Source organism: Hemiscyllium ocellatum, chromosome 7 (assembly GCF_020745735.1).
Source record: "Hemiscyllium ocellatum isolate sHemOce1 chromosome 7, sHemOce1.pat.X.cur, whole genome shotgun sequence".
Classification (NCBI taxonomy): Eukaryota; Metazoa; Chordata; class Chondrichthyes; order Orectolobiformes; family Hemiscylliidae; genus Hemiscyllium; species Hemiscyllium ocellatum.
This window is the reverse complement of record NC_083407.1, coordinates 96,795,571-96,823,388: the sequence shown is the minus strand read 5'-3', so window position 1 is coordinate 96,823,388 and position 27,818 is coordinate 96,795,571. Positions and strand designations below refer to the sequence as shown.

General features: G+C 39.2%; 2 protein-coding genes across 6 annotated transcripts in view; one reads left to right on the top strand and one right to left on the bottom strand.

Annotated features, from left to right (window-relative positions):
- The window catches only part of si:ch211-227n13.3 (uncharacterized), a 73,327-nt gene that overhangs the window by 12,656 nt on the left and 32,853 nt on the right, over positions 1-27,818 (bottom strand). The window lies entirely within an intron of this gene.
- Positions 371-27,262, top strand: LOC132817224 (eIF5-mimic protein 2). 2 transcript variants are annotated; one of them, XM_060827537.1, is made up of 12 exons: positions 371-501; positions 6,266-6,339; positions 6,892-7,068; positions 8,168-8,262; positions 10,458-10,523; positions 10,752-10,887; positions 11,357-11,466; positions 12,645-12,815; positions 17,038-17,184; positions 18,748-18,886; positions 23,956-24,078; positions 26,061-27,262. In XM_060827537.1, the coding sequence occupies exons 2-12, from the start codon at positions 6,276-6,278 to the stop codon at positions 26,087-26,089; spliced, it is 1,257 nt and encodes a 418-aa protein (XP_060683520.1). In that variant the 5' UTR covers positions 371-501; positions 6,266-6,275; the 3' UTR covers positions 26,090-27,262. The 2 variants fall into 2 exon arrangements, with proteins under 2 accessions (XP_060683520.1, XP_060683521.1); XM_060827538.1 differs by lacking the exon at positions 371-501 and adding an exon at positions 1,362-1,558.

Sequence of the window (27,818 nt, the reverse complement as noted above, 5' to 3'; positions counted from 1 at the left end):
CGCACGAAGCCTGCCGGGGTTTTCACGTTTTACGTCAACAGTCAAATTACGCTGGCAGACGTCGCCCACCCGTGGACGGAGCTAAAGGTCTGAACCAAAGAGGGTTGGTAGTGAAGGGTGATGTAAGGCAAGGAGAAGAGAATTTTCCCAACAGTCGCGAGGAGAGATCATTACGGTTATTTAATTTTAACTTGTCAATAAAATATAATCAGTAGTATGGTTTGAAGTCCAGTCAAGCCAGTTACGAACGATTGATTTTCTAAGACTTCCCTCTCAATGTGAGAATGGTGCGCGACCCGGTTGGATTGTACCATGAAGGGCGGCCCTCCACGCTTGTGCAGTAAGACGAGTGGAATAGTCCTAACTTGTGGTGGGCGGCAGGGGAAAGGATACAAACACGGTGCATGCGCAGTCAGTTTAGATTCTTCCTGCCGGACACCATTTGAACGTTAGATCCAATCTCTTTGCGTGTCACTGACTTTCACAGCAGTAATTATCTCGGTAAGTCTCTGGGTGAAAACAGAAAATGGAAATCTGAATGATCATTCTATGTGGAAACTGAAAGGAGAGAACAAAAAAAAAACCCACGCCGTTTACCGGTTTTGGTCTGATGCGCGCCCTCTTCTGTCGCCCGTGATTTGAGGTGGAGTGGGGAAAATAGGACGGGAATGGATGCCCCCATTCGGTCCTCGCGCCAGGCGGCGGTTGGAAGACCCTCGCGCCTCGGAATGGGCGGTCGCTTTGTTCTGATGGAGCCGAAGCGCGTGAGGGATGGATGAGTCAGAGAGGAGCACGGGACGTGGCTTGGGGGAGGGGAGGGGGGTGGAAGAGGAGCCTGCGGGAAGGCCGCGACCGCTGAGTGCTCCCCACCCCCGTCTGTATATGACACTACCGTCTTCATGCCGACTCGAACAAAATGGCTGACGGGCCCTTTTCCCCCCCCCCCCTCACGCTCCCTTCCCTTCAGTACACCCCCCCACGCACCTTTCACTTGTATATAGATAGACCGAAAACAAATGATGGCCACGTGCTTCCCTACAGGCCTTGGCCAGCTCCTCAACACCATCGAGGATGATTTTTGGGGTCCTGTTTATTTCACGCTCTCGTCCTTGCTTTTCACCCCATTATTGTTGATTTGTAATTCCCACAAGCCTCCCCCTCGCCCAACTGCTGGCGGGTATTGCACTCCATCAAGGGAGGTTTTCTTGGTTTCGTTGGGCTGGGGTGTGATCAGCTTTGCGCTTGTGCGGTGTCATTTAAATGATTCACTGGCTGTTCCTGTTTCATTTCCAGTCGACAGAGGGTGGAGTGGTGGCTGAGGAGTATTGAACGAGTACTCGCGCTTCTGTTTGCAACCATGTTTTCTGTCTGAATACAGTACTTGCTTTCTTTACAAAAAAAAATCTCCAAATTTGTGGAGGTGGCTGGTTACTGGGCATTGAAGGGGAGAGGATCTCAAACTTGCTGGAGCAGAAGTCAGCGGGAATTGTGAAATGCACTGTCTTGGAGCATCTTGTTTTATATCGCACGACCAAGTGATGGAAATGGGATTACAATGGTAAAACGTTTGGTGACTGGCGCGGATATGATTGGCTGAAGGGTCATTACCGTGGCTGTATAGCCCAGGCTGAGAGTACTTTGTACAGTAATTGCTAAATCTTGGGAAATGTTTCTGCAAGAAGTACAGTGTGGATTCACTAGAGTGCTACCAAGACTGCAAATGTTGGATTATGAACATTGTTTAGTTTATGCAAAACGCAAGGTGAAAGAATGATTTGAGTTTTTCGGGGCTTTAACAGAAATTTGGATGTTTTCTCCCTTTTGCACCACTGAGAGTCTAGAACAGAGGGCTTTGCTTTAGAATTGGAGCCAAGCCATTCAGGAGTGCAATTTCTCTGAAAAAGCAGACCTGGAGCTTTTAAGAGAACTAAACTTCATCTTCAGATTTTAGAAGAGGTATTGTGAAACTACAGCCCCCCAAATATAATCTTAAGCCTTATAATTGTAACCAAGGATGCAAAATCATTTCATTATAAGTCTGACTTGGAGGTGCTGATGTTGGACTGGGGTGTACAAAGTTTAAAAATCAGACACCAGGTTATGGTCCAATAGGTTTATTTGGAAGCACTGCTCAGAAAGCTAATGCTTCCAAATAAACCTGTTGGCCCAAACCCAGTGTTGTGTGATTTTTAGCATTATAAATCTGATATGCTTCTGCTTAGTCACAGATGGCAACTATGGAGTCAACTGTAGTCATTTGAATTTGGTTTCAGGTCAGGTATGATCTTGTTAAATGCAAAACATCAAACCCGCAGACAAGGGAGGTGCGGTGGTAGTTTGGCGCACTGACCTTTATACCGCTGAGGCCAAACGCCAGCTCGCGGACGCCTCCTCTTATCGCCCCCTTGACCACGACCCCACTTCCCACCACCAAACCATCATCTCCCAAACCATCCAGGACCTCATCACCTCAGGGGATCTCCCATCCACCGCCTCCAACCTCATAGTCCCACAACCCCGCACCGCCCGTTTCTACCTCCTGCCCAAAATCCACAAACCTGCCTGCCCCGGCCGACCCATTGTCTCAGCCTGCTCCTGCCCCACCGAACTCATCTCCCAATACCTCGACACGGTCCTGTCCCCTTTAGTCCAAGAACTCCCCACCTATGTTCGGGACACCACCCACGCCCTCCACCTCCTCCAGGATTTTCGCTTCCCCGGTCCCCAACGCCTTATTTTCACTATGGACATCCAGTCCCTGTACACCTCCATCCCCCATCACGAAGGACTCAAAGCCCTCCGCTTCTTCCTTTCCCGCCGCACCAACCAGTACCCTTCCACTGACACCCTCCTTCGACTGACTGAACTGGTCCTCACCCTGAATAACTTCTCTTTTCAATCCTCCCACTTCCTCCAAACTAAAGGAGTTGCCATGGGCACCCGCATGGGCCCCAGCTATGGCTGCCTCTTCGTAGGATATGTGGAACAGTCCAAATTCCATTCCTGATGAAGGGCTTGTGATCGAAACGTCGAATTCCCTATTCCTGAGATGCTGCCTGGCCTGCTGTGCTTTGACCAGCAACACATTTTCAACTGTGATCTCCAGCATCTGCAGACCTCATTTTTTACTCAAGGGCTGAATGGTCTACTCATTTTATTCTGACTCTGCAGGCAAGGAAAGCTGTCTTTTTTAAAATTAAAATTTGAGCTACATGTGCCAGTGAAATGGGTTTATCATCTAAATTTTGTTTTTATGTGCAGAATTATGTCAATTAGCATCAGACTTTTGGCAAAGTTGCCCAGGCATTAGTTTTAACTCCATTTGTGATTGTAGTGAGTGTTACAAGCAATTATTGCCTTTTCCATGTCACCTTTTTTGTTAAGGTAATGAGTTGTTGCATTGAGCCTCTGCAGTCCATTTGGTGAAGGTACTCAGTCTACTCTAAGTAGGGAATTGATGGATCTTGCTCCAGTGTTGAAGAAGGTTTGTCTATACAAAATCAATGGGAGTAGTAATTTTTAGCCAATTTACATAAAACCTTTGTTAAACTACTTGGAATTAAATTGCTCCATTGACGTTTGCACTAGAACTGGAAGTGCAAGATTCTCAGTTTACTCTTGGTTGAATCAAGAAAAGGTTTTAAAATGTTTGCTGACCTGTATTCTTCCAGTTCAAGTAATTCCTGTTTTTAAATTTGCATCCTGGTTTTCAAATCCTTCAGCAACATTGTGCTGCATCCTCTAACCAACCTTATGGATATGTGGACTTGCAAATTCTGGTTTGTAGTAAATTCCTTTTTTTGATTGCTTCATTGCCAATCATGCCTTCAAATTTGCTCCCTAAACCCCTCTCACATCTTGCTTTCCTCCTACCTCCTACGGCTGAACTTTAGCTCATCTGACCAAATAGATCCTTATGTGACTCTTCACTGTTTTCCACAGTACTCCAGTGAAATGGATTGAGGTCATTGTTATTTGATGAGGCTATATAAATCCAATATTGATATTTTAATAAACTGTCTTGAAGGATTTAAGAATTGGATCAAGCAAGAAAAGAGGTTGTAAGATCAGATTTGTATGACAAAACTGAATCTGAATACAGAAGTGGAGAAATATGGGGAGGACAAAATGACAGGCAGTGATCATCTTGGGTACAGTACTTCCAATATAGTGAATTCAAATTTTCTATGAATATTAACAGTGAGGGGGTTGTCGAAGGAGCAGTGGGATTGATTTAAAGATTTGTTGGTGCAAGCTTGAGGCATGGCAGAGATACCAGATGAATGGTTTGCATTGGCATTGACCAAGATAGCAGGTTTAGCCAAAATTGTGGAAAATAAGAGGGCTATTGCATCCATAGGAAGTACCAAAAAGGTTGACAGTCAATTTAAACAGAACAGCTTTAGAAAATTGTTAATAAACATGGCATCCTGGGAACTAAATACATGGTGGCTCAAAAGTGAGGAAGCTTTTATACTAAATTAATTTTAAAATTTTTGAAAAAAAGGCTAACTAGCCCCAGCTGGAGATTTCCGTTCGCATCTGGACACCATACTTTTTTCTAAAAAAAAATTTGAAGGCTTTGAAGAGAGTATAGAAAAGATGTACTAGAATGCTTTGGGGCTGAGGGATTGAAGTCATGTGGATGGCAACAGCTGGATGCTCTCCTTAGAGCTAGATGGGCAAGATTTTGAATTGCATGAGGGAATTATTTCCAGTGGCTAAAGGATTTGATATTGAAGGCCTCAATTTAGGGTGATTGGCAAAAGAGCCAGATGTGATGTGAGAAACATTTTAATGCATTTTGCAGTCTCCTATAAATTCTCTTTTGGGAAATTGGGTTGTTTATAAATTTTAAAAAGGCAGCTAGGGGAAGCAGTGTAGTATTATTGCTGGATTGTTAATCCAGAAATGCAGTTCGTATTCTAGGTTCAAATCCCATCATGGTAGATGGTGGCATTTTGTCTAATGATGACCATGAATCCATTGTTACTTGTCAGAAAACTCCATCTGGTTCACTAATGACCTTTTTTATGGAGGGAAACTGCCATCCTTGTCTGGCATACACATGACCCCAGACCCACAAATGTGTATGATTCTTGAGTGCCCTTTGGTCAATAAATCCTGGCTTAGCCAGCATTTTATTCATAATGTGAATGAATAAACTAAAAGAAATGCATGGGAATTATTCTCCACATTGTTGAAAGAGATAGTGCCATCACAGCAAATACCAAAGTACTTTGTAGCCAATGAGGTATTTGTCAAGGGTAGTCACTGCTTTAAAATGGGGAAGCCAATTACTCATAACAGACACCCACTAATATTGACAAAATAATCCAACACCAGGTTATAGTCCAACAGGTTTAATTGGAAGCACTCGCTTTCGGAGCACCGCTCCTTCATCAGATGGTTGTCCACCTGATGAAGGAACAGCACTCCAAAAGCTAGTGCTTCCAATTAAACCTGTTGGACTATAACCTAGTGTTATGATGTTTAAATTTCAAATTCAGAAAAACAAAAAAAAAGTTTAGTTATGTAACTTATTTCACTCAAATTGCATTAAATTTTTACATTCCAGAAGTAGTGGATTCAGGTCTGGCCTCAGCAGAGCCCTGTTACTGACACTGTGGTCCATACCTGGCACTTGGCCTTAAAGACCATTATAACAGCTATAGTAAGAGTGACTTCTCACTTTGTTGGTAGTGATGTTTTCCCATAGGTTTTTAAACATTTACTTTTGTAATATTTACGAATATTTTTGTCAGTCTTGCAAACCACACTTGTCTTTGGAAGATGATGTTCAAATTCTAAAGCATTTGCCATTCTAGACATTAGATAAATTTAATGAAATGACATTTTAGGATGAAGTACAAGGCCAATTTAAGACCTGATGTGGTAAATGTAGCATGAAAATGTGACTGGTTTAAAAAACTTCATCACTTGTATTTTCTTCATGCTTGGATTTCTAGCAGGCTAAATGGTAAAGATCAATTAGTCAAATAATCCACTATTATTATATTGTGCGAATAAAGCATGGGAAAGGTCACAACTGGCCATAAATCTTTTATCATAGATTTTCTTCTTAATTATTTTGTTACTTTCTGTCTCAATATTTTATTGAGCTAATGTTTTTACTGAAATGGTTTTGATATGATTTTAGTTGAGTTTCCATGTTCAGGGCTGTAACATATATAGCTTCTTTGCTGAGCAAAATTTAAATTTTGTGTATGAAGACTTAATCCTTTTATTCTTTCTTTCTTGGTAGAGTGTCTTTTATGAATAATCCAAAGCAGCAGAAGCCAACGCTAACTGGCCAGCGTTTTAAAACTAGGAAAAGAGGTATGTTACTCAACATATCAAATACTAATTTGAAAATGTGGGTCCTCAGCTTAACTGTGTATGAATTTAGCATTAAATGAATGTCTGGTGTTTTGGTGTTAATTGCTTATTCTTTTATCATTAAGTAAAAAGCATAGACTATAAACCTATTTTCAGCTGGGGAAAATATAGTTTAGATGAACCTGTTTACTTGCCTTTATGCTGAAGTTTTAGTTTGTGTTGAGAGATGGTGACATGCAGTCGCATGGTATTCAGAATAAAATAACAGCTTCAATGTTAAATTTTTGTTTCTGAGTAATGTGGGATTCTGTTTGTGGCTTTGTCTCTTATGCTATAGCACAAGTGACAATTATATTTGAAGTTAGTGCGTTCACTAGTTGAGGCACTGTAAAAGCCATGGTTCACATCTTGCCTCTCTACTGCCACGTTTTACTGTTGCTGTAACATTGTATGCCTGTAAATAATGCCAAGTAGCTGCAGTTTGACTTCGGGGAAATAACTAATAAATGTGTGTTCCTGTATTTGCCATGCTGACAATTAATTTCTCTGTAGATGAAAAAGAGAAGTTTGAGCCTACTCAGTTCCAAGATTCTATTATCCAAGGTTTGAATGAAAATGGCAGTGATCTGGAGGCTGTAGCAAAGTTTCTTGACTCTTCGGGAGCAAAGCTCGATTACCGTCGTTATGCCGAAACCTTATTTGATATCCTGGTGGCCGGTGGGATGCTGGGTAAGAGCTCTATTTCAGTGTTACAGGCCTTTGAATCTGCATTGCCCATTTTTAACTGTTGAAGGATGGCTTTCTACGCTTCTCGGAAAGTGATGCTTCAGCTGGGAAAAGGAACTGTACTGTCGTGGTAAACTGAGTTAGAACCTTACCTGCAGGAGGTCTGTGTTTTTGTTGAATACTATTTAGCTGGTATTCTGAACTTAATGGTTTCATTGGCTGGAGTTTGAATGCAAGTTTGTGTAAGACATATTTCAACGCTGTTCTACATAAATATATTGCATACGTAGTGATTCCATTTGCATGAAGTTGTTTTTCCCATCTATTCAAATTTAGGTACATTGCTCTTTTTCAATGTCCTTGAATTTGGAACTAATAATGGCTAATTCTGTGAAACCTCTGCTGTCTGAACTTAAACAAAATAATTTAGGGAACAACATTACTTGAAAGATTAAAGGGATCAGAAGAGACGACAGATTTGACGCACGAGCCACATGTCAAGAGTCCTTTTCTATATATCTTGCTCTTGAATTTCCCCAAACAGAAATTGAGGGAAGTTCTGTTTGCTCTTTCTTTCTCCTCTTTTGCCCCTTGCTTCCTATATTCACCCAGCCCTCCCTCTCCACTGCCTGCACTTCCCTTGCTCCCACCCCAATTATTTGTAGATTAACTTGGCTTTTATTATAAGGGCCCTGTTATCTCTTTTCACTGCCCTTACTTAAATCCTGCTGTGTACTTGTCTAGTTGTAGATTGGTGTAAAGCAAAGAAATCTACTTTTGTGGTCTCAGTTGGACACTCCCAATTTGTTTGTGGCATCTTGTATGATATTCAATTAATTCAGTAGAATAGTAGGCTTGAAGCACAGAAGAGTAATGCCCAAGCCATGTCTTTATGTGACCAACTTGGCTTGTCCCGTCATATACATGTAACACCTGTAAACCTTCCTATTCCAATATTTATCCTATTCCCGTTCAAAACTTAGATTGAGCTTCTTCCATGAGTCAGGCATTCAGGTCTTAACCACTTGCAGCTTAAATTTCCTCATGCTTGTTAGTACTTTTGCCATTCACCTTTAAATCTTGATTTCCTTGTACTTTATAGCTCCAGGTGGTACCCTTGCTGATAACGTGACCCGTACCGATGTCTGTGTGTTTGCTGCTCAAGAAAACCTAGAGACCATACGTGCATATGCTCAGGCAAGTTTTATTGCCTTTACATTTCCCCTACTGTTGGAGAAATGCAAAGTTCACTATTTATGGATCTTACTAGCTGGGAGTGCTTGCTTCTTTGAAGCTGTTGTCTCTATTCTAGCCACTGATTCTGGCCTTCTCTAGAACTATCAAACAATCAGATTTTTAACTGCTACGATGACTTGTTTGATACTCAGATGAATGTCCAAATGAATAATCGTGACATCATTAAGATCACCTTTATAATGTCACATGACTCAGTCCATGCCTCAACTTTGTTACTGCTGAAATTTTGATCCATGCATTTGTTATATCTGGACTTCATAGTGTCCTCTGGGTTAACTGCTTGGTTTCCCACATTCTACCTTCTGTAAGCTTGAGGTCCAATAATCTAACCAAGCGTCAATGCAAACCTCATTAACCCATCTTCACAGGTCCATGTTGGCTTCTAGCACCTTGATTTTTAAATTCCCATTCTTAGTGCTCCATTTATTTTGGGGAAAAAAACTGCTCCATGGTCACATCCTCCCTGTCTCTAACTACATCCACCTGTACAACACTCACTCCTCCAACATTTGTCTTTTTGAGCATCCTAATTTAATCACTCCACCACTGTCAGATGCACATATAGTTGCCAACACTGTAAACTATGCAATTCTTTTCCAAGCCTCTCCTGTTCTCTTCTCTTTTTAAGATGTTCCTTAACACCGACCTCTGATCTGCCCTCCTCTTGTGGCTCGGTGTCAAATTTGTGAAGTGTTGTTGTGAAGTGTCTTTAAGACATTTTACACATTAATGGAATTATCTTAATAAAAATTGTATGATATGTTCTTTTCGTGAAGGTAGAAAATTTTAATTTGCAAGATTTTTTTTTATCTCGGTCTCCCAATTTTTAAGCCTGTCAGAGCATAGTTGTAAATTGTTACTGAGGCTTCATGTTATTTTATTGGCCTGATGCTTGAGTAATGACCTGGAAAGTGAGTTAAATGTTTTGCAGTTATACTGTCCAAGAATATAAGGTACCTTACTTTGAGTTGTACCATTTCGCTGCTTCATTCAGTTACTTGGTCATTTGTGTGTTCCACTTTAAATATGAAAATAAACTTTTTTTCCTTACCCCCTTGGTACCACCAGATTGCATGCTACATATATTAAGATAACAAATTCCTTCTGGCTTGCATTCAGTCACACACAATCTTGCATCACTTCAGCATTATTGCATATTTGTTGGAATAAAGTATCAATTTCTAATGGTGCAAAATGTAGTACTCCAGCCAAGCTCCTCTTAGGAGGTGCAGAAAAGATTTTCAGCTGATGTTATAAATGATTTGTCTTGCATATTTGAGCTCCACAGAGTTCATCTTATTACTGTGTCTGAATTGGGTAGCTGAATATCAAAAATACTGTTTCCAATAAATTCTTATCAGGGTACAATAGCTATATTTTTGGTAATGCCAATATTAACAGCTGTTGGGAGTTCAGCAATAGAGACGTTCATGCTGTATCAACAGGCAAATTTCTTCATAGTCTTGGACCTCTTATCTGGACAATAATTGGTTTTTCATCAAATGGTGCAATTTCTCAGATTACTTCAAACATAAAACTTTACAACCATTCTAAAGTAAAGCATCATTGAAAAGAATGTGTTTTTATTCCTTTCTATAAAATGTAGGACCACTCAAGATTGAAGGGTTAGTGTACTTAACTCACATCGGAGCAAATGTCAGAGTCTCATTCATTGTCTGTAACTCTTGTAATAAGAAGGCACTTTGTAATCTATTTTTAATGGTGGGCATTGATTTTAGAGGTTGTGATGGTAGTTATGGAAAACTGGGTGATTTTGGTCTGTTACATGACATCCACTCTGAAATTGCAAAGCTGGTGTTTTACATAGGTAATATGAACATGAATAGTTTGAGTTCTGAAACCAATATTTTTAATTCTGAAAACAACAGTTCTTTGACTGCAGAAATATTGCCTCGATTAGGTCTATTCCTCAATTGATAAACTTGTTTATCCTGTGTGAGACTATTTATATTTCATAATGGCTGAATCTTCATTGTGGTTTTAGAATAATGTATAATGATGTCAACTGAAGGATGAATTGTTACAAATTCCTCTTACTGTATTCTGATAATGCTTGCTGTAGCTTTCAGCCACTTGCTTAAATATCTTTAGTGACTTAAAATTTTGCATTTCAGGTGTTTAATAAGCTGATCAGGCGTTACAAATACCTGGAGAGAGGATTTGAAGAGGAAATAAAAAAGGTTTGAATCTATGAAAGGGTGTAAGAGACTTTATAATAGTTCAAAACTTATTATTGTATTGGTGTTTTGCATTTAATTATTCAATATTACAACTAAAAACTAAACCAGCTGACTGCAACATCTGATATCCTTTTTAGACAAGTTTAAATGCTATTTATACTATGATATTACATTACTTCTCCAAATGTATTCATCAGAGATTAACATTTAACCACTGACTTGTTTCAGCTGCTGCTGTTCTTGAAGGGTTTTACGGAGTCTGAACGAACCAAGCTGGCCATGTTGACTGGGATTTTGTTAGGAAATGGAACTTTATCATCCTCTATTCTGAGCAGCCTCTTCAATGAGAACTTGGTCAAAGAAGGTAAAGTTGAGATTGATTCATGTGCTTTGTTCGTAAATCCTTGGGGTATAAGGCAGATATTGGATCTATGACCCACTAATTCCTGAAGAAGGGCTTATGCCCGAAACGTCGATTCTCCTTCTCCTCCTTTGCTGCCTGACCTGCTGCACTTTTCCAGCAACATATTTTTAAGCTCTGATTCCCAGCATCTGCAGTCCTCACTCGCTCCCACTAATTCCCATGTCAATCATGATGTCTCTTTTATTTTCAACATTTGTTGTGCAACAGTTTGTTTCCAATAACATCCTTTCGTGAAAGAATGTGCCATCCTTTCTTGGTTTGGGTACATTTGACTCCAGATCAACAGTAATGTGGTTGACTCCTACGGTGGTTGTGGATGGTTTGTGTTGAGAATGGTTCCATTGCACATATAGTTGCATTAATATTAAATGAACTGGATCATTCTGAGCTTTTCTCTTTTTTGTTTTAGGTGTTTCAGCAGCATTTGCTGTCAAACTATTTAAATCTTGGATATCTGAAAAGGACATAAATGCAGTGGCTGGGAGTCTCCGAAAGGTCAACATGGACAATAGATTACTAGTGAGTATTTTTAAAAATTGAGTCATTTAAAATAGACTGTTCAGAATTTGGATGTTTTTATATTTAATTTGGACTGCATGACATGCCATTATAGACTGATCAGATTTTCCAACTGAGAATGATGAATGTTCCAGTGATATTCTGTGTGAGATTTTCTATCTTTTTGAGATTATTGAAAAATATTGATATTTGCTACTTCATTGGCTTTCAAGTCTTCGGATAAAATAATTTCTCTGCATTTTTGTTTGAATGTTGATAAACTTCTACATTCCTTTAGTCGGTGCCTATTGCTCTGAACTTCTGATTTTCGTTCCTACTACATAATCATTATTTGACTTGGTACAGTCTCCATGGGATAGAATTTTTGTTTTTCCGTTGTCCTTTTGTTATCTTCAGAGACCCAAATTTATACCATCTAGGGTGTTTCAGCACACTCGTATTGACTTCAGTGTTTAGGTTGTGTGTGGTGTTACCCACAAGGGATACTGCCTATTGCTTTAAGATGCAGCTTTTCTTTTTCATGTTTCTCTTTATAGTATCTGGCCCTTCTGACATTATTTTGCTTTCTCCCCCACTTTTCTTATCCTTTTGAGATTGGAGTTCTCACAGTTGCTCATATTTTAAGTTAAACATTATATTGATTTGTATTCATAGGAATCATTTCAGGGATGGGAGTGCCTTCAGTTATGTGGATATATTGTAGAAGTTGGGACTGTTCTCCTGAGGGGAAAGTTGGAGGTATTCAAACTATGGGTCTAGACAGAGCAGATGGAAAGAAATAATTCTTGTCGGTGGAAGGATTTACAACCAAAAGAGACATATTAAAAGGAATTTGCAAAAGAGCAATGGAGAAATTAGGAAAGTTTTTCTGTAAGGCGAGTCGTTAAGATCTGAAATGGATGTAGTGAAGGGAGGCAGGTTCAGTTAAAGCAGTCAAGTTGGATTATTATCTAAAAAGGAAGAACATGCAAGGGTACAGGAAGGCAGTAAATGAATTACTCCTCTCTGTAAACAAGCACAGATAAGATTGATTAAATAGCTTCCTTCTTTGTTGTAACTATTCATTGGCATAAACCTAGCCAAATTCCCAACATTCACAGTATGTAGATTTATTCTAAATATGTTGTGAAAGAATATTCATAATAAATCATGTGGTAAGCCTTCTAAATCTTTTTCAGGAATTGTTCCCAGCTAATAAACAGAGTTATGATCATTTCGTTAAGTACTTTACTGATGCAGGGCTGAAGGAACTTGCGGACTTTGTCCGTAGCCAGCAATCTCTTGGTGCGCGGAAGGAGCTGCAGAAGGAACTCCAAGACCAAATGGCCCGTGGTGATCCTCTCAAAGAGGTAATCAAATGATGTTAACCTTCTCTTGCTTTGGGCTTTATTGAAGAAACAGAAACTGAAATTTGAAGGCGTGTTAGTTTAAATGAAATTGCTGCTGTTGGTGTTGACTCTAGGTTTGTGGTTTAAGTTTAGTTTTTGTCCAAACCTTTGTGGCACTTGAATTCAAACAGATACTGACTTAATATGCAAAAAAAAATTCCATTACAGTAGCACCTCGACTTAGGAACTTAATCCGTTCTGGGACCCGGTTCACGAACTGAATAAATTTCTCCTGTTGTTCCGTTAGCTTAAGAATGCTTGGATGGCTTTTAACAGCACATGTGCCAAAGATGAATGAGATCACGCAGGGCACGAGAGCTTTTGCGTTCAACAAGCGCATAGCAAAGAGAACAATGAAACCACGTGGTTGCACACGGGGGCTTTTTGCGTTCATACCTTCATTTGTACCTTGAATTTTGTACGTACATTGAGGCAAAATTTTACATACAATCCTGTTCGTGAATGGGTCATTAGTGTGTTGAGGTGCTACTGTATTAGAAATTGCATCTGCTTGTTCCTATAATATTCCTTTGGTGCTATGTAATAGAAAGTTGATTTGAGTTTTAAAATATAAAGGTCCTTAGTTTCTAGACAAGTTAATTCATAGTTGAGTTTGCTTTGGGTTTTAGGTGATTGTAATGATTGCTTGAGGTTTGCTTTTTCTCTTGCTTTCATGACTTGCAACTTTTAAAGTCTAGTTTAAGTCATGGAGGATGATTGAGGGAAATCAATTATATTGTTCCTGTTTTTGCTATTCCTCATTTCTAGGTCTCTGATTTTTGACCGTATTGTCTCAGATTAATGTCCCTGTTTATGGCCTCGTCTGAAGGATGTGCTTTTGTACAAGGGATAACTTTAAAAACAATTACAAATGTTTACATGCATGCAACTTTTTTTTTGTTTGTGAATATAGTAAATGCATTTGATGTTTATACATCTGGTGATTAATTTTGAACACCTTCCTTTTGAGAGAGTTCAGTGAATTTAGCCTGAGAGTAACAGAACTAGAGATCAGAGAAATCCTCATTTTCTCTGTGGACAACATATTCTATGCAGTATATGCTCTCCAAGTTGGTCAGCTACACAATCACCATTCCCTTGTTGAGCCAAATTGCAATCTATGTACAATTGTTTGATAATATTCCCGAGTCCTGAAAATTGCATGAATCTAACTGAATAATGTCAACAAGTACTGATTTGAGAGTGACATTGTTTTACTGTCAACTGTGTCTAAAATGTTCATTATTTTACATGATTGTATCATTCCTCCCATCATCTAAACTTGAGAAATATTTCCCTCAGTTGAAGGGTCAATAATAAAAGGGCATAGGTGAATAGCAGAACGGTTAGTGTCAATGTTCGCCCAGAAGATGGTGGGAATGTAGAACACAGTGCCTGAGATAATAGTTGAGGCAGGAAACTTCGACTTTTTAAAAAGTACTTGGATGAACATTTGAAATATTCAAGACTGGCCAAGTGCTGGAAACTGGAACTAGTGTAGATTGAGTAATGTTGTTTGTGCAGACTCGCTGACTGAAGAGCCTCTTCTGCACTGTATGATTCTCTGATACATGTACCGCTACCAGCATGTTGATCAGGATTGCAGTATGTATAAATTCTAAGACATAGCCTATTTACAACATATTTTTACTGCATGTTGTTTGTGTCTGCAAAATAGATGCATAACACTGTTTTTCCACAGCAAAAAGCATGATTTTTAATTTGATTAAGTTTGATTAGTTCAGAAAATGCTGAATTCCAAAGTTTCATTCTAGCTGTATCAGCATCCCATTTGAAAATGGTGTTCCAAGATTGTTCGGTTTCTGTTTAACATTTTTTAAACACTTATAATCCTTTAATTTTGGCTTCATAAACATTACTTAGTAACTGCATATTCTGAATATTGAAGCTGATCCTGAACAGAGACTTTGGTTATTCTAATTTCCATGATAGCTTTCCTCAAACGTCGAACAATTTCTGAGAATAACACTGGTTCCTGGGCTCTTGTCTTTTGCTTGGAAAGTGCTTATACAGAATTTTTAGCTTTGCCTTATCCCCCTCACTGAGAACTTCAGGGCAAAAAAAGTATAAATTATTGACATTGACCAGCTGGAGCCAGTCAGGAATTGAGTGGGGCTTGTTCAATTTACTGAATCATGTTTCATTATCACTGGCTCTGGGAGCTCAACTGAGGGGGAGTGATGCCATTGTAGTGCAGTGTTTCTAGCATAACGGGAGGAAATCTGCAAGGTTTAGTTTAAATTGCATATTATATCTCTTTAAAATGGCAACTTCAAGACTTGTAGAAACAAGTAAAGTTTTCCATGATAATTTGACTTTTTTTTGGGAAGTACTAAACTTTTTCCTGACATGTACCTTGGTTCCAAGATATACAGAACAACCTCGATTATTTGAACAAGATGGGCAGAGAGGATTTTGTTCGGATAACTGGTTTTGTTCAGAAACATAATTACATAAAAAGCAATGTTTACAGAGTTTTTATTTCATTCAATTGATAAAATGTGTACAAACACTGGATATAAATTCTTGATATTTTACAAGTAAAATCACTTTTGGCTAGAGTTTGACTGAAGTCTGAAAATTTCTGCTGACGTTTTCCACCGTTTTATCCTGGTCCAGGACAGCATCTGAAAATGTGTTACTGGAAAAGAGCAGCATCCAAGGAGCAGGAGAATTGATGTTTCGGGCATGAGCCTTTCCTCAGGAATGAGGAGAGTGCGCCAAGCAGGCCAAGATAAAAGGTAGGGAGGAAGGGTGTTGGAAATGCGATCGATGGAAGGAGGCTAAGGTGGGAGTGGGGGCGGAGAGGTCAGGAAGAAGATTGCAGGTTAGGAAGATGGTGCTGAGTTCAAGGGTTGGGACTGAGACAAGGTGGGGGGAGGGGAAATGAGGAGGAAACTGGAGAAATCTGAGGGTTGGGATGAACTCCGATTTTTCCAGTTTCCTCATTTCCTCCCCCCCCCCCCCCCCCAACCTTGTTTCAGTCCCAATGTTTGAACTCAGCACCATCTTCCTAACCTGCATTCTTCTTCCTGACATTTCCGCCCCCACCACCACCTTAACCACCTCCCATCTATCGCATTTCCAATGCCCCTCCTCCCTACCTTTTATCTTAGCCTGCTTGGCACACTCTCCTCATTCCTGAAGAAGGGCTCATGCCTGAAACTTTGATTCTCCTGCTGCGCTTTTTCAGCAACACATTTTCAGCTTTGATCTCCAGCAGCTGCAGTCCTCACTTTCTCCTCGACAGTATCTGGCGTCTTTCTGTTCAGTGTCGTCCTGCCGTCCAGACTGACCAAATGTTGTGCCTCGCTCCTCAGCGACTGCCGAGCCCTTGCGGGCGGGGGGAGAGAGAGAGAGAGGCACAGAGTATAGGGGGAAGACGAGAGAGGGAAGTTTTGTTTTGCTGACTTCAGTTTATGTCCTCTCCTCAATTTTTTTTAAGATTGGTAATGGTTTCCTCGTTTCATCCTGTTTATTTTCACATGTGCTGACTCACTACAATTTGCTGTCCCCCACCAAAAAAAATTCCATTAAATTTTCTTGTCAGCAAAAAGATATTGAACTACTTTTTGGGAAAAAGCAGTTAAAATGAAAAGTGCAAGTGCATTGTTTTGACTTGACAGACTCTGTGGAGTGAGCTAAGAAAAAAAAATTATTTGGTTTGCAAAACGGAGCAAGTCAATGATGAGAGGGAATCTTCTTGTTCAAGTGCACGTCTGTGGCTTGCACGTGTTCTTGTGTGTTCACAGTCACAAACTTTTGTCCTCTGGGAGAATAAATATCAGAGAGCCTTTTTATAAAAATATGTAAGACTTGACTCTAATATCACATCTCCAGTCTATATTTGAATTTTTTTATTTATTAAAGCATACTTGCATCTATATTCCTGTTTAGATTTACAAAATGGTGCATTAAATGGATGAGGAGTAGAATTTTCCTTCTTCAGTTGAAATGCACGTACAGGGACCTTGAGGTCTAGTTCGGGTAATCCGAAATTTGGAAAATTGATGCTCTGATAACCGAGGTTGTTCTGTGCAGTCTTGAAGGAGCTACAACAGCAATTATGGTTGAGTTGTACAAAATGAGTTCAAATTGAATTAAGCTTGTATTTAGGGGAGAAGTGGTGAGAATATTAATTAAATTGTTGTAAATTTGACAGATCATCAGTTATGCCAAAGAAGAGATGAAGAAAAATAGCATCTCTGAACAGACCATGATAAGCATTGTCTGGAGCTGTGTGATGGGTGCAGTGGAATGGAACAAGAAAGAAGAATTGCTAACAGAACAAGCCATTAAGCACTTAAAGGTAATTCTCTATTACTTTAGATTTAAGGTAGCTTTCATTTTTCTGCTCCGGTGTCTTCTGAAAAGTCTAATCTTATGACTTGTGCAATAACTTCACAGTTGAGAATCTCTTTCTCCTTTTTTGTTTTAAATTAACTTTTAAATAAGGTAAGTAAGACAACCCTTGGTGTGGCACTGTTACAAAAAAAAAGTCTAAAGGTCAACAGAAACATCAAAAGTAAACTAATATGTCACCTCCCAAGTGTGGTGATTCACCCATGTCCCTGCAGAGACCACTGGTCTCTGAAGGCCTCTGTGTGCCAGTGGACAGAACAATATTTATTCTATGGTTGACCCACCAATGCTTGAAGGCTGGAGGGTGTGCTAGGTAATTATCCAAAGTATTAAAGTAGTTGCTGTTTCTGTGTATGGGCCAAATATCCAGTTTTCCTCCTACTTTGTTCATTATGTAAAATCTTGCTATTGAGAATTTTGCTTGTATCAGTATGCAACTAATAAAATTGATGGTTTCCTTAGTATAAACTGCATAATGTTTTGTTGGAGTCTTACCATGCAAGCATGGAAGATATGGACAAAATATGACGCCTGTCACTAAAATTTGCATTGTTGCTCATTTTTTCTTACAATCCCATTTTAGTCACTATCATTCTGCAAATTGATATTGCACAAAAGTCTGCAGTTGACATGAAAAGGAATATGAAGCTCCTTGATGAATTTTTTCCCCTTTTTTAATTCTTGTGACCTTTTATGAACAGCCTTCATAGTTTGATGTCTTAAATCTATTTATTCATTCAAAACTTTAATTTGTATTTCAATTTCTCACACTTTGGCCTGACCAAAGGATGGACATAACTACCTTGGTGGTCCCTGAAATGATGTTGTCTCTAAATTGAACATTATACAGAAGCTATTTAGGATGTTTCTACTTTTGAAATTGTTTTTCAAATTATAGTTAAAGTACTTATCAGTTATAAATTTAAGATTGGTGAGTCTTTTTTAAATCATTTGGTATTATCATAACTTTTGACCAATCCAAAAAAATTATATAGCTTTGATCAAGCATGCTTCTGTTACTTTTTGATACTAAACATGAATTTATTGTTGATATGCAGCAAATGTTTTATTAACTGGCACCTATGGGACTGGGAGTGTGCTAGTTGATAAGTTCATGTGACCAATGTAAGAATTCACAGTAATAGAAATGTAATGTTAGGGTTAAACAAATCATTGTTATGTACTTATTTGCTGCATAAATCATTTAAATAATCAATTTTGCCTTAAATAAAACTTTACCGGCAGAGGGCCTTCTCAACTGACTATTCAGACATGGCAGTGATTGCGATAATGCAGTAAACCTCAGATGTTGGAGGTATATAATTTTTGATGGTTTTGAAAGATTGATGGTTCATAAGGTGCCAGTAAGAACAAAATTTGTTGTAATATAACTTTCTTCCAGGAATTCAACCAAATCAGAGAGCAAATATTTTGTGATTTGCGATATGAAACTCGTGTCTTATTGAACATGTATCTCATGTCTTTTCTTTTTGTGTTGGGTGATTTTCAGCAATACAGCCCTCTCCTTTCTGCCTTCACTATCCAAGGTCAGTCTGAGCTGACTTTGCTGCTGAAGATTCAGGAATACTGTTATGACAACATTCAATTCATGAAGGCCTTTCAGAAAATCGTGGTGCTTTTCTATAAAGGTAAGTGTGTGATATGGATGACCAATGTTCAGGCTATTGGCAATATCTAGCAGTGTCATGGGAATAAAAGTGTGTTTAACAATTTATGAATGTGCACAAAATGATCATTAAATTTCATTATTGGTATATGAAGAATTATGCTTACGTCCAGTGTGAGGCTGGGAGGATGGCACGGTGGTAGAGGAGAAATGTCAAGGGACAATATTTGAGTTTTATACCATTTTTGATAATGAAATTACAAGGGGAGATGATGGCATAGTGGTCTTACCACTAGTCTATTAATCCAGAAACTCAGTCAATGCTTTGTATAATCCAACCCAGCATGGTGGAATTTGAATTCATTAGAAATAGCTGGATCAAGAATGTAATGATGACAGTGAAACCATTGTCGATTGTCAGGAAAAACCCATCTGGTTCTGTAATGATCTTCGTGGAAGGAAATCTGCCATTCCTACTTGGTCTGGACTATGTGTCTCCAGACCCACAACAACTATCCTCTGAAGTGCCTAGCAAGTTGCTCAGTTGTAACAGTTGCTACAAAATCTAAGCAAAGAAATTAAACTGAATGGGGCACTGAACACAAAAATAGCCTTGTTGATCTTGCAAAGTCGTCCTTGCTAACATCTAAATCTTTGCCAAAATTGGGGGAGCTGTCTCACAGTCTAGTCAAGTGATAGCCTGACATTGTCTCTAAAGTGTCATATTCATAGAATCATAATGTCCCAGGCATCATCCTCACCATTCCTTACCCAGCAGCTAGTGGCACAGTAGTATACAGGTTAGGAGGGAATTGCCCTAGAGTTTTCAACATCTGGACCTCAATAAGTCTCATGACATCAGGTTAAACACAGGCTCCTGCTGTTTACCACCGACTGTTCTCTCTTGGCTGGTGGACCTGTACTCCTCTTGTTGAATAATATTTGGGGGAAGTACTAAGGATGGCAAGGGTCCAAATTATATTCTGGTGGGACATTTCACTTTTCATCATCAAAAGTAGATTGCCAGTAGCACTTATGATTAGGCTGTATGGATTCTAAAGGATATAGCTGCTGGACAGGGTCTGCAGCAGGTGGTGAGGAAACACAACAAGAGGAAAAAAGCATACTCTATCTCAGCCTTACCAATCTGTCCATGATGGTATTGGTGAAAGTGACCAAGTCCCACCTTCACATTGAGAATACCCTCCATCATATTGTGTGGTGGTATTACAATGCAAGAGGGACAGAAATGGATCTAGCAGTCCATATTAAGCATCCATGAGGCACTGTAGGCCATCAGCAGCAGAATTTTACAGCAGAACTATTAGCCAGGGGAGCAATGCTGATTCAATGAAGAGTGCAGGAGGGCATACCGACAAATAAGATGTCAATGCTGGTCAAGCTAAGGAACAGGACTAGTAGATCGGATCTGAACTCTGCAGTCCTCCCTCATCCAGTTGTGAATAGACAATTGAACAACTCACTGGAAGAGGAGGCTCCACAAATATCCTCATCCTCAATGATGGAAGAGTCCTGCAAATCGGTGCAAAAGATGAAGCAGAAGCATTCACAGCAAGTTTTAGCCAGAAATGCTGAGTGAATGATCTGTCTTCCTCTCCAGTGTTTCCCCTGCATCAGATACTAGTCTTCTGCCAATTTGATTCACTCCACATGATTTTAAGAAACATTTGGAGGCATTTGAAGTTAAATGCCTTGACAACATTACGTCAATGGTACTGAAATTTTGTATTTCAGAACTTGTTGCAATCCTAGCCAAGTTAGTCCAGTACAGTTACAACACAGGCATCTACCCAACAATGTGGAAGTTTGTCCAGGTACGTCCTGTGCACATAAAGCAGGAGAGGTCCAACTTGACCAGTTGCCTATTCTCAGCCGTCACTAAAGTGATGGCACCTGCTCAGCAATAATCTGCTCATTGACGCCCAGTTTGGGTTCCACCAGGGCCAGTCAGCTGATTGTGTCACAGACTCAGTTCAACCATAGTCAAAAGAGCTGAATTTCAGAGGTGAGGTGACCGTGACTGTCGTTGACATCAAGATTGCATTCAACTGAGTGTGGCATTAAGGACCCTTAGAAACATTGGAATCCCTGAGAATCTAGGGCACATGTTCTGCTGGCTGTAATCGTTCCTGGAACTTAGGAAGATGGTTGTGGTGATTGGAGGTTAATCATCTCCGCTTTAGGACACTTCTGCAGGAGTTTGTCAGGATACTGGCCTAATGACCTTTAGTTGCTTTATCAATGACTGTCTCCCTCTATCATAAGGTCAGATGTAGGATACTCGATGATCAAATGTTTACCATTTGCCACTCCTCAGATATTGAAGCAGTCCATGCTTAAATGCAACAAGACCAGGACAATATCCAGGCTTGGGGTGAACAGTGGAAAGTAATATTTGTGTCACATGAATGCCAGGCAATGACTATCTCCAAAAAGAGGTACTGTCCATTAGCATTCAATGGTATTACCATCACTGAATCTCCCACTAATAACATTTTATGGAGATTTCCATTGTCCAGACACTCAACTGAACTTGCCTTATAAATAGTTGCTGTGAGAGTAGATCAGAGGCAAGGAATATTGTGCTGAGTAACTCCCCATCTTGCTCCCCAAAGTCTGTCCAGCATCGACAAGGCACAATTCAGGAGTGCAAAGGAATTTTGTCCACTTTCCTGGATGATTGCAGCTATAACAACACTCTACAAGCTTGATGCCAGGTCACAGCAGTATACTTTATTGGCACCACATCTACAAACAATCACTCCCTCCAACCAATGCTCAGTAGCAGTGGTGTGTTCAATCTAGAATGTGCACTATAGAATTTCATGAAAAGACTTTTCGGAAATACCTTCCAAACCCATGACCGCTTCCATCCAGGACAAGGGTAGCAGACGTGTGGGAACAACCACACCTGCAAGTTCCCTTCCAAGTTGTTCACCATCCTTACTTGCAAATAAATTGATCCTTCACTGTCATTTAGTTGTAATCCTGGAACTCCCTCCCTGAAGGCATTTTGGTTGTAGCTATAGCACATGGAGTGCAGCGGTTCAAAAAGGCAACTAAGGATGGGCAACAAATGCTAGATAGTTGGTGTCATCCAAGTCCCATGTGTGAATATTTTTAATAAAAACTGTCCTGCCTGAATTCTATCTCCTCTAATGTTGCTGTGTGTTAATGTTCCACCTGGACCAGGAGTTTTATGATTTCACTATAGTAACATTTGTTGTTTTAAAAATATTTCTAACTCTCCCAACAATTTTGGACACAAATGTTCACATTCATTAACCTCAAGTATAGCTTTTTGAATCTTGTTTGGTGTCTTGGTCAAATACCAAAAATTGTAGTCTATTCTTCCAACCATATTAATCTGTGTTGATTGACTATGACATGCTTTGCACCTGCCACAGAAACCCTCCATCCTCTCCTCTGAAAGGCAGAATAGTTTATCTTGACCCCAAGAAAATAGAAATTGGTTTTCATTCCATGTTGCATTCTCCATATATATAAATTCAGTCTTGACCAAGATTATTTTTTCTACCATTTTTCAAAATATTTTCTTCAGAGAAAGGCAAAAAAAGTATTACCAGAGCATTTTGTTAGTATGTGGTTTCGTTTTTTTTTGTTGCCAAGATACTGACATCTGTTCTAAGAGGTCTTATTAGCTTGTAATTTGGTAATTGATAGGTGAATCAGCCAAAATCTTGGAGTCATTCAGAAAGCAGATTTAAATATCTGAGACACATGGAGGAAACTACATTCCTACTTACCAATTCCTAGTCTTGCTTGCCTAGTCTAATTGCCAGAGGAAGTGGTGGATGAGGGTACAGTTACAAGATTTAAAAGACATTTGGATAAGTACATGAATAAGAAATGCTTGGAGGTATATGGACCAAATGCAGGCAGTGGGACTAGTATAGTTTGGGATTACTTTTGGCATGGACTGGTTGAACCAAAGGTTCTGTATGTAACTAAGAATCTATGAATGTATAACCATATATACAGCCTTGAAGGAGGTGAGCTGTCAAAAGAGACTGGGAAAGAATTTGCTGCCTTCAGGGTTGCAACATTCAGGTTGGGAATTGAGCTTTGTAACATTTGGGAATATTTTACATCAAGATGTAATTGTTTAAAATTGCTTACGCCCAAGGGACTGTTGGCAGTGAGCCATCTTCAGTAAGATTTCTGTCTTATATCAAGGGTGGCTGCAATTTAGCACTGATAGATGCAATGCAGGTCTTGTGTGCTAGCAAGAAGTGGACTTTCTGAAACTGGGAAATAAACTGAGTAGTTGTCAGAGGTGCTTGCACCAAAATGTTGTTTGTTTGGCTTGTAATTTTTTAAAAACTTCCAGAATGAATGCACAAATTATTCTACATGGAGCAAGATATTTGCAACTATAGATAATTTTCTATTTCTAACAAAAGTTTTGCTTAATAGTAGGGGTTTTGGTTACCGGGGGAACCAGCTTTCATAGAACATCTAGCAGCAAGTTATTTGTATTTGGTTAATTATGGTGCTTGCGTAACTGTCATGCAAATAAAATAATCCTATTAAGTTATAGTGACACTGTTACACTTGCAGCAGTGAATTTAAGGTAATATTCTGTGAGGAGGCTGCACTTAATCCTGAGTTTTCAGTTGCCAGTTCACAATTCCCAACAGCAGGTAGAATGGATAACTGAAATGTGAAATTAATCCTGGACTAAATCATTTTAGTCCCTGCCATCTCCTACACCACCCCATCCAAAATTTTATTTACTGCATGAAATGCAGAGCTTGTTAAGATCGCTTGTGAAGTACATATCATAATGGGGTAACCATTTCAGTAAGTCCCATGGAATTTGACTCCAGGAGTTGCACAGCTTATATTATCACTGGACATGAGCCGAAGCTGCACATTCCTGTTCTCTAGAAATTAATTCTTGGAAGATAGGAAGGTTCTTTTATTCTTTTGATTTAATGTGATCTCTCTCTCTCTCTCGCGCGCTCTCTCTCTCGCTCTTTCTTTTTTTTCTCTCTCTCTCTGCTTTTATTGGTTTTTCTCTCCATCTACACTTCTTTCTTTTAACAGCTGATGTTCTGAGTGAAGAAGCCATCCTGAAATGGTATCGAGAGCCAAATATGGCAAAGGGAAGGAGCATCTTTCTGGAGCAGATGAAGAAGTTTGTTGAGTGGCTCAAGAATGCTGAAGAAGGTAGTATCTAACGGATTAATGTATTCACAGTGGGTGCAGGAAAACATGGCTTCTAAGAACAGACAACAGCCTACTAGTATAACATACGTTTAGTCATGTATGTACTGTTGCATTGATATAGAAACATTGTTTAGTTAAAGTGTAATCTAATGTACAGCATTTCGTGCAGGCTTGTATTTATGATGCATCTGTGGAGCAAGTGGGATTTGAACCCAGGCCTTCTGACAATACTGTTGGAATATTGCGTGCAATTCTGGTCTCCTTTGGTATGCTTTCCTTTATTGGTCAGAGTATTGAGTACAGGAGTTGGGAGGTCACGTTGCGGCTGTACAGCACATTGGTTAAGCCACTGTTGGAATATTGCATGCAGTTCTGGTCTCCTTCCTATCGGAAAGATGTTGCAAAACTTGAAAAGATTCAGAAAAGATTTACAAGGATGTTGCCAGGGTTGGAGGATTTGAGCTATGGGGAGAGGTTGAACAGGCTGTGGCTGTTTTCCCTGGAGTAGCAGAGGCTGAGGGGTGACCTTATCGAGGTTTACAAAATTATGAGGGGCATGGATAGGGTAAAGTCTTTTCCCTGGGCTCGGGGAGTCTAGAACTAGAGAGCATAGGTTTAGGGTGAGACGGGCAAGATATGAGACCTACGGGGCAACTTTGTCACAGAGGGTGGTACGTGTATGGAATGAGCTGTGGTGGAGGCTGGTACAATTGCAACAATTAAGAGGCATTTGGATAGGTATATGAATAGGAAGGGTTTGGAGGGATATGGGCTGGGTGCTGGCAGGTGGGACTAGATTGGGTTGGGATATCTGGCTGGCGTGGACAGGTTGGACCAAAGGGTCTGTTTCCATGCTATACATCTCTGACTTATAGCACAGACTTGTTGTATAGTAATTAAGGCAGAATGTGTTCAGCATAGTTTTAGCTGCCAGTCTTGATCATCTCGAATGGCAGAACAAATTGAGAGGATTGAATAGGCTATGCTTTGTTCCTTTTTTGTAAAATTGTTGTTGGCAGGTCTGACTTGCCAAATATTTGGTAATTACGTTCCAGTAAGATTTTTGTTTTCTATATTTGCCCAATAGTAATACTAATACAAGTAAACTTGTATTGTAGGTTTTGCTTTAGGACTTAAGAGTTAAATGGTGTGTTGATTTATTGGAGGTGCTGTGTCAGATGACCTGCTAAATTTAAGGGTGTTTTCTGTCTCTTGCATTGGAATAATAAAATCCATGGTTCGATTATAAAAGCAGGGAAGAGCAGGAAAAAGCTGACAGCCTTCCTTTAACCAAATACAGCCCAAGCTGGCTGAGAAGTCACTTATTTTGTCATCTGTTGCTGATGCAGTGACAACATAGCAATAGCGACCATTCAGAATACATTTACTGATTTCACCTGGATATGTTTTGAAGAACAATTCAAAAATTACTTCATGCCAAATTTGAAATGGTAAGATTGCATTCAAAGGATTAGTAAAACTTATTGCTGACAAGTATAGGTTTTGTGCCATAGCTTTATTATGAAAGGAATAGATCTCAAAAGATTTCAAAAAGAATCACTAGCCACAACCAATGTCTGTTAATAAGCTGTGCAGTTAGAATACTAATGTGCATGTTTCAGGCCTGTGCCAATCCTTATTTTAATAGTCCGATTTGATTATGCTTCATAGCAAGGAAGTCTAAAGTTAATAGATGAACTGCAGTGACAAACGTTTTTTAAACCAATGGTGATAACTGTGGAATAACCTGTTTGGTAGTGGTCATGAATGTACTTGTTTGGAAGTGGAATAAGACTTGTGGCTGTGAATGTTCAGCCAGTGGTCAGTCTGTCATCAATATGTTCATCTTCCAAGAACAAAACTGAATTCATTCACAAATGTATACTTTTTTTAATGGCTGCATTGTATTTAGTGTACTTTTCTTAAAAGAAAAACTAAATGCTTGCCCTCCCTGGTAACACATTATCATCGTCTCTCCACAGAATCTGAGTCTGAAAGTGAAGAGGACTGAATTTGGACGAATGTCAATTGAAATCATGTTCTGTATTTTTAATAAACCACAGGGGTTGTAGAATTGAATTTCAGAGTTCAGAAATTGTCTTGATTTGGCATTCTACCTCCTGTATTTTCTACTGTAATATCTAAATGTAAATTAAGGGCTTTACAGTGATCACACTGGTTTGTTTTAATTCTGTTTTCTATATAATAAAGTTATTGCAGACATGTTCTGACTTCAAATTATCAGCTATAAAAGTCAGTTACAGTTTTGCACGGTTGGGTTTTTTTTGAATTCATCTTGATGAAGCTTTATATTTTCTGGGGAAGTTCTCATTTTCAGATTTAATGGTAAATCAGTGCTTTCTTGATGAATCTTTGGGGTTGTATCAGAGGGCACAAGTTGTACATGACCTTATGTTAAGCTTTGAAGGGTTCAGCACTTGTCGCAAAATGACCAGTGCTTTGTGGTGGTTATGGATGTGTTATGCCACTACTGGATTATGTTACACCGTAAGTACAACTTGTTCAGACTCTTTGAAAGTTACCAAGAATTTACAGGAGGATGAAGTCCAGAAAATAAGACCATTTTATTTCAGTCTCCTTTTTTTTTGGCTACACAGTTGTGTTCTGTCCAAATCAAAATTGAGTACATGTTTAGTCCCAACAAAAGCAGTGGTGTTGTGACTTAATGGTTTCTTGCATTGTAAATGGAGAATTTCAAGTGCATCTTAATTGGTGTGGTCATACAAACCCTTTTGTCTGTATGCCGAGTGGTTTAAATCAAGTTGGTTCTTTTGTTGTTGTGTATTCTTCACAAATATGTTACCCCAAAAGCACAGTCCATCAGTCTTCAAATGTGTGCAATGATTGCAGGTTATCAGATCAATGGATTTTGACCTGTGATTTGAAAAACTTGTGAATACATTTAGTTTTTAAAACTCATTTTTGTAATGCACGAAACAGGAGGGATGGTTCAGAACAGTTCAGCTCTGCCGCCTTAAGTGCATTTCTTTTGGTGATTAAATGAAGCCAGCAGGAGAGATAGATGATGTTTTCTGAAATCATGGTTGGAAAACCCTTGCTTCACAGGGTTACTGTGTTACATGATGGAGAATTCTTCCCATTAAAAGAATTGTTAACTTTGGTTATATATGTACCAAAAATTAAACTACTTTTTATCAATCAACTTGCCTAGAACACTGGCTTCTTGCAGTTAATGCATATTATTTTTGTAAGTTATGTATGGAAGTTTCTTTGGCTGCTTTACATGATAGAAATTAGTGAAAGTTTCTTTTCCTACGCAGTGAAATGGCTACAAATGCCTTATTTTAAGGCTATTTTACCCAAATGTTGTTAACTTTTTAGGCTGCTTGTTTCTCCTGAAACTACAGTACAGTTTTCATAATGGTACAAATTAAACTTTTTCTACAGAATATAGCACTAGTTAAGAACTAGTATTAGAACTAAATTGGCTTTAATACAGGATGTGTCATGTTAGTACTGAAATCTGTGGATTATGCTTGATGTAGAGTGCACACTCTGCTTACCATAAAATGACGATTGGTTAAACTTAGGTCTGTCAGTTCCCTGTAGGTAATGAAGGAATTTTAACCAATAACTTGAAAGAATGTTGATTGCAATATGGACAAACACTCATGTGTTGATTTACTTTTTTAAAAAAATGATGGGATGAGAGTATTACTAGCTAAACTAGTACTTATGGCCCATCCCTAGGTAGTGGT

What these genes read in the sequence shown, in the direction of transcription:
- LOC132817224 (XM_060827537.1), top strand. Translation starts at nt 6,276, where the DNA reads ATGAATAATCCAAAGCAGCAGAAGCCAACGCTAACTGGCCAGCGTTTT. An exon ending in TGAGAACTTGGTCAAAGAAG is followed by an intron (nt 10,888 to 11,356) that starts GTAAAGTTGAGA and finishes TTTTTGTTTTAG; the next exon opens with GTGTTTCAGCAGCATTTGCT. An exon ending in GTGGTGATCCTCTCAAAGAG is followed by an intron (nt 12,816 to 17,037) that starts GTAATCAAATGA and finishes TAAATTTGACAG; the next exon opens with ATCATCAGTTATGCCAAAGA.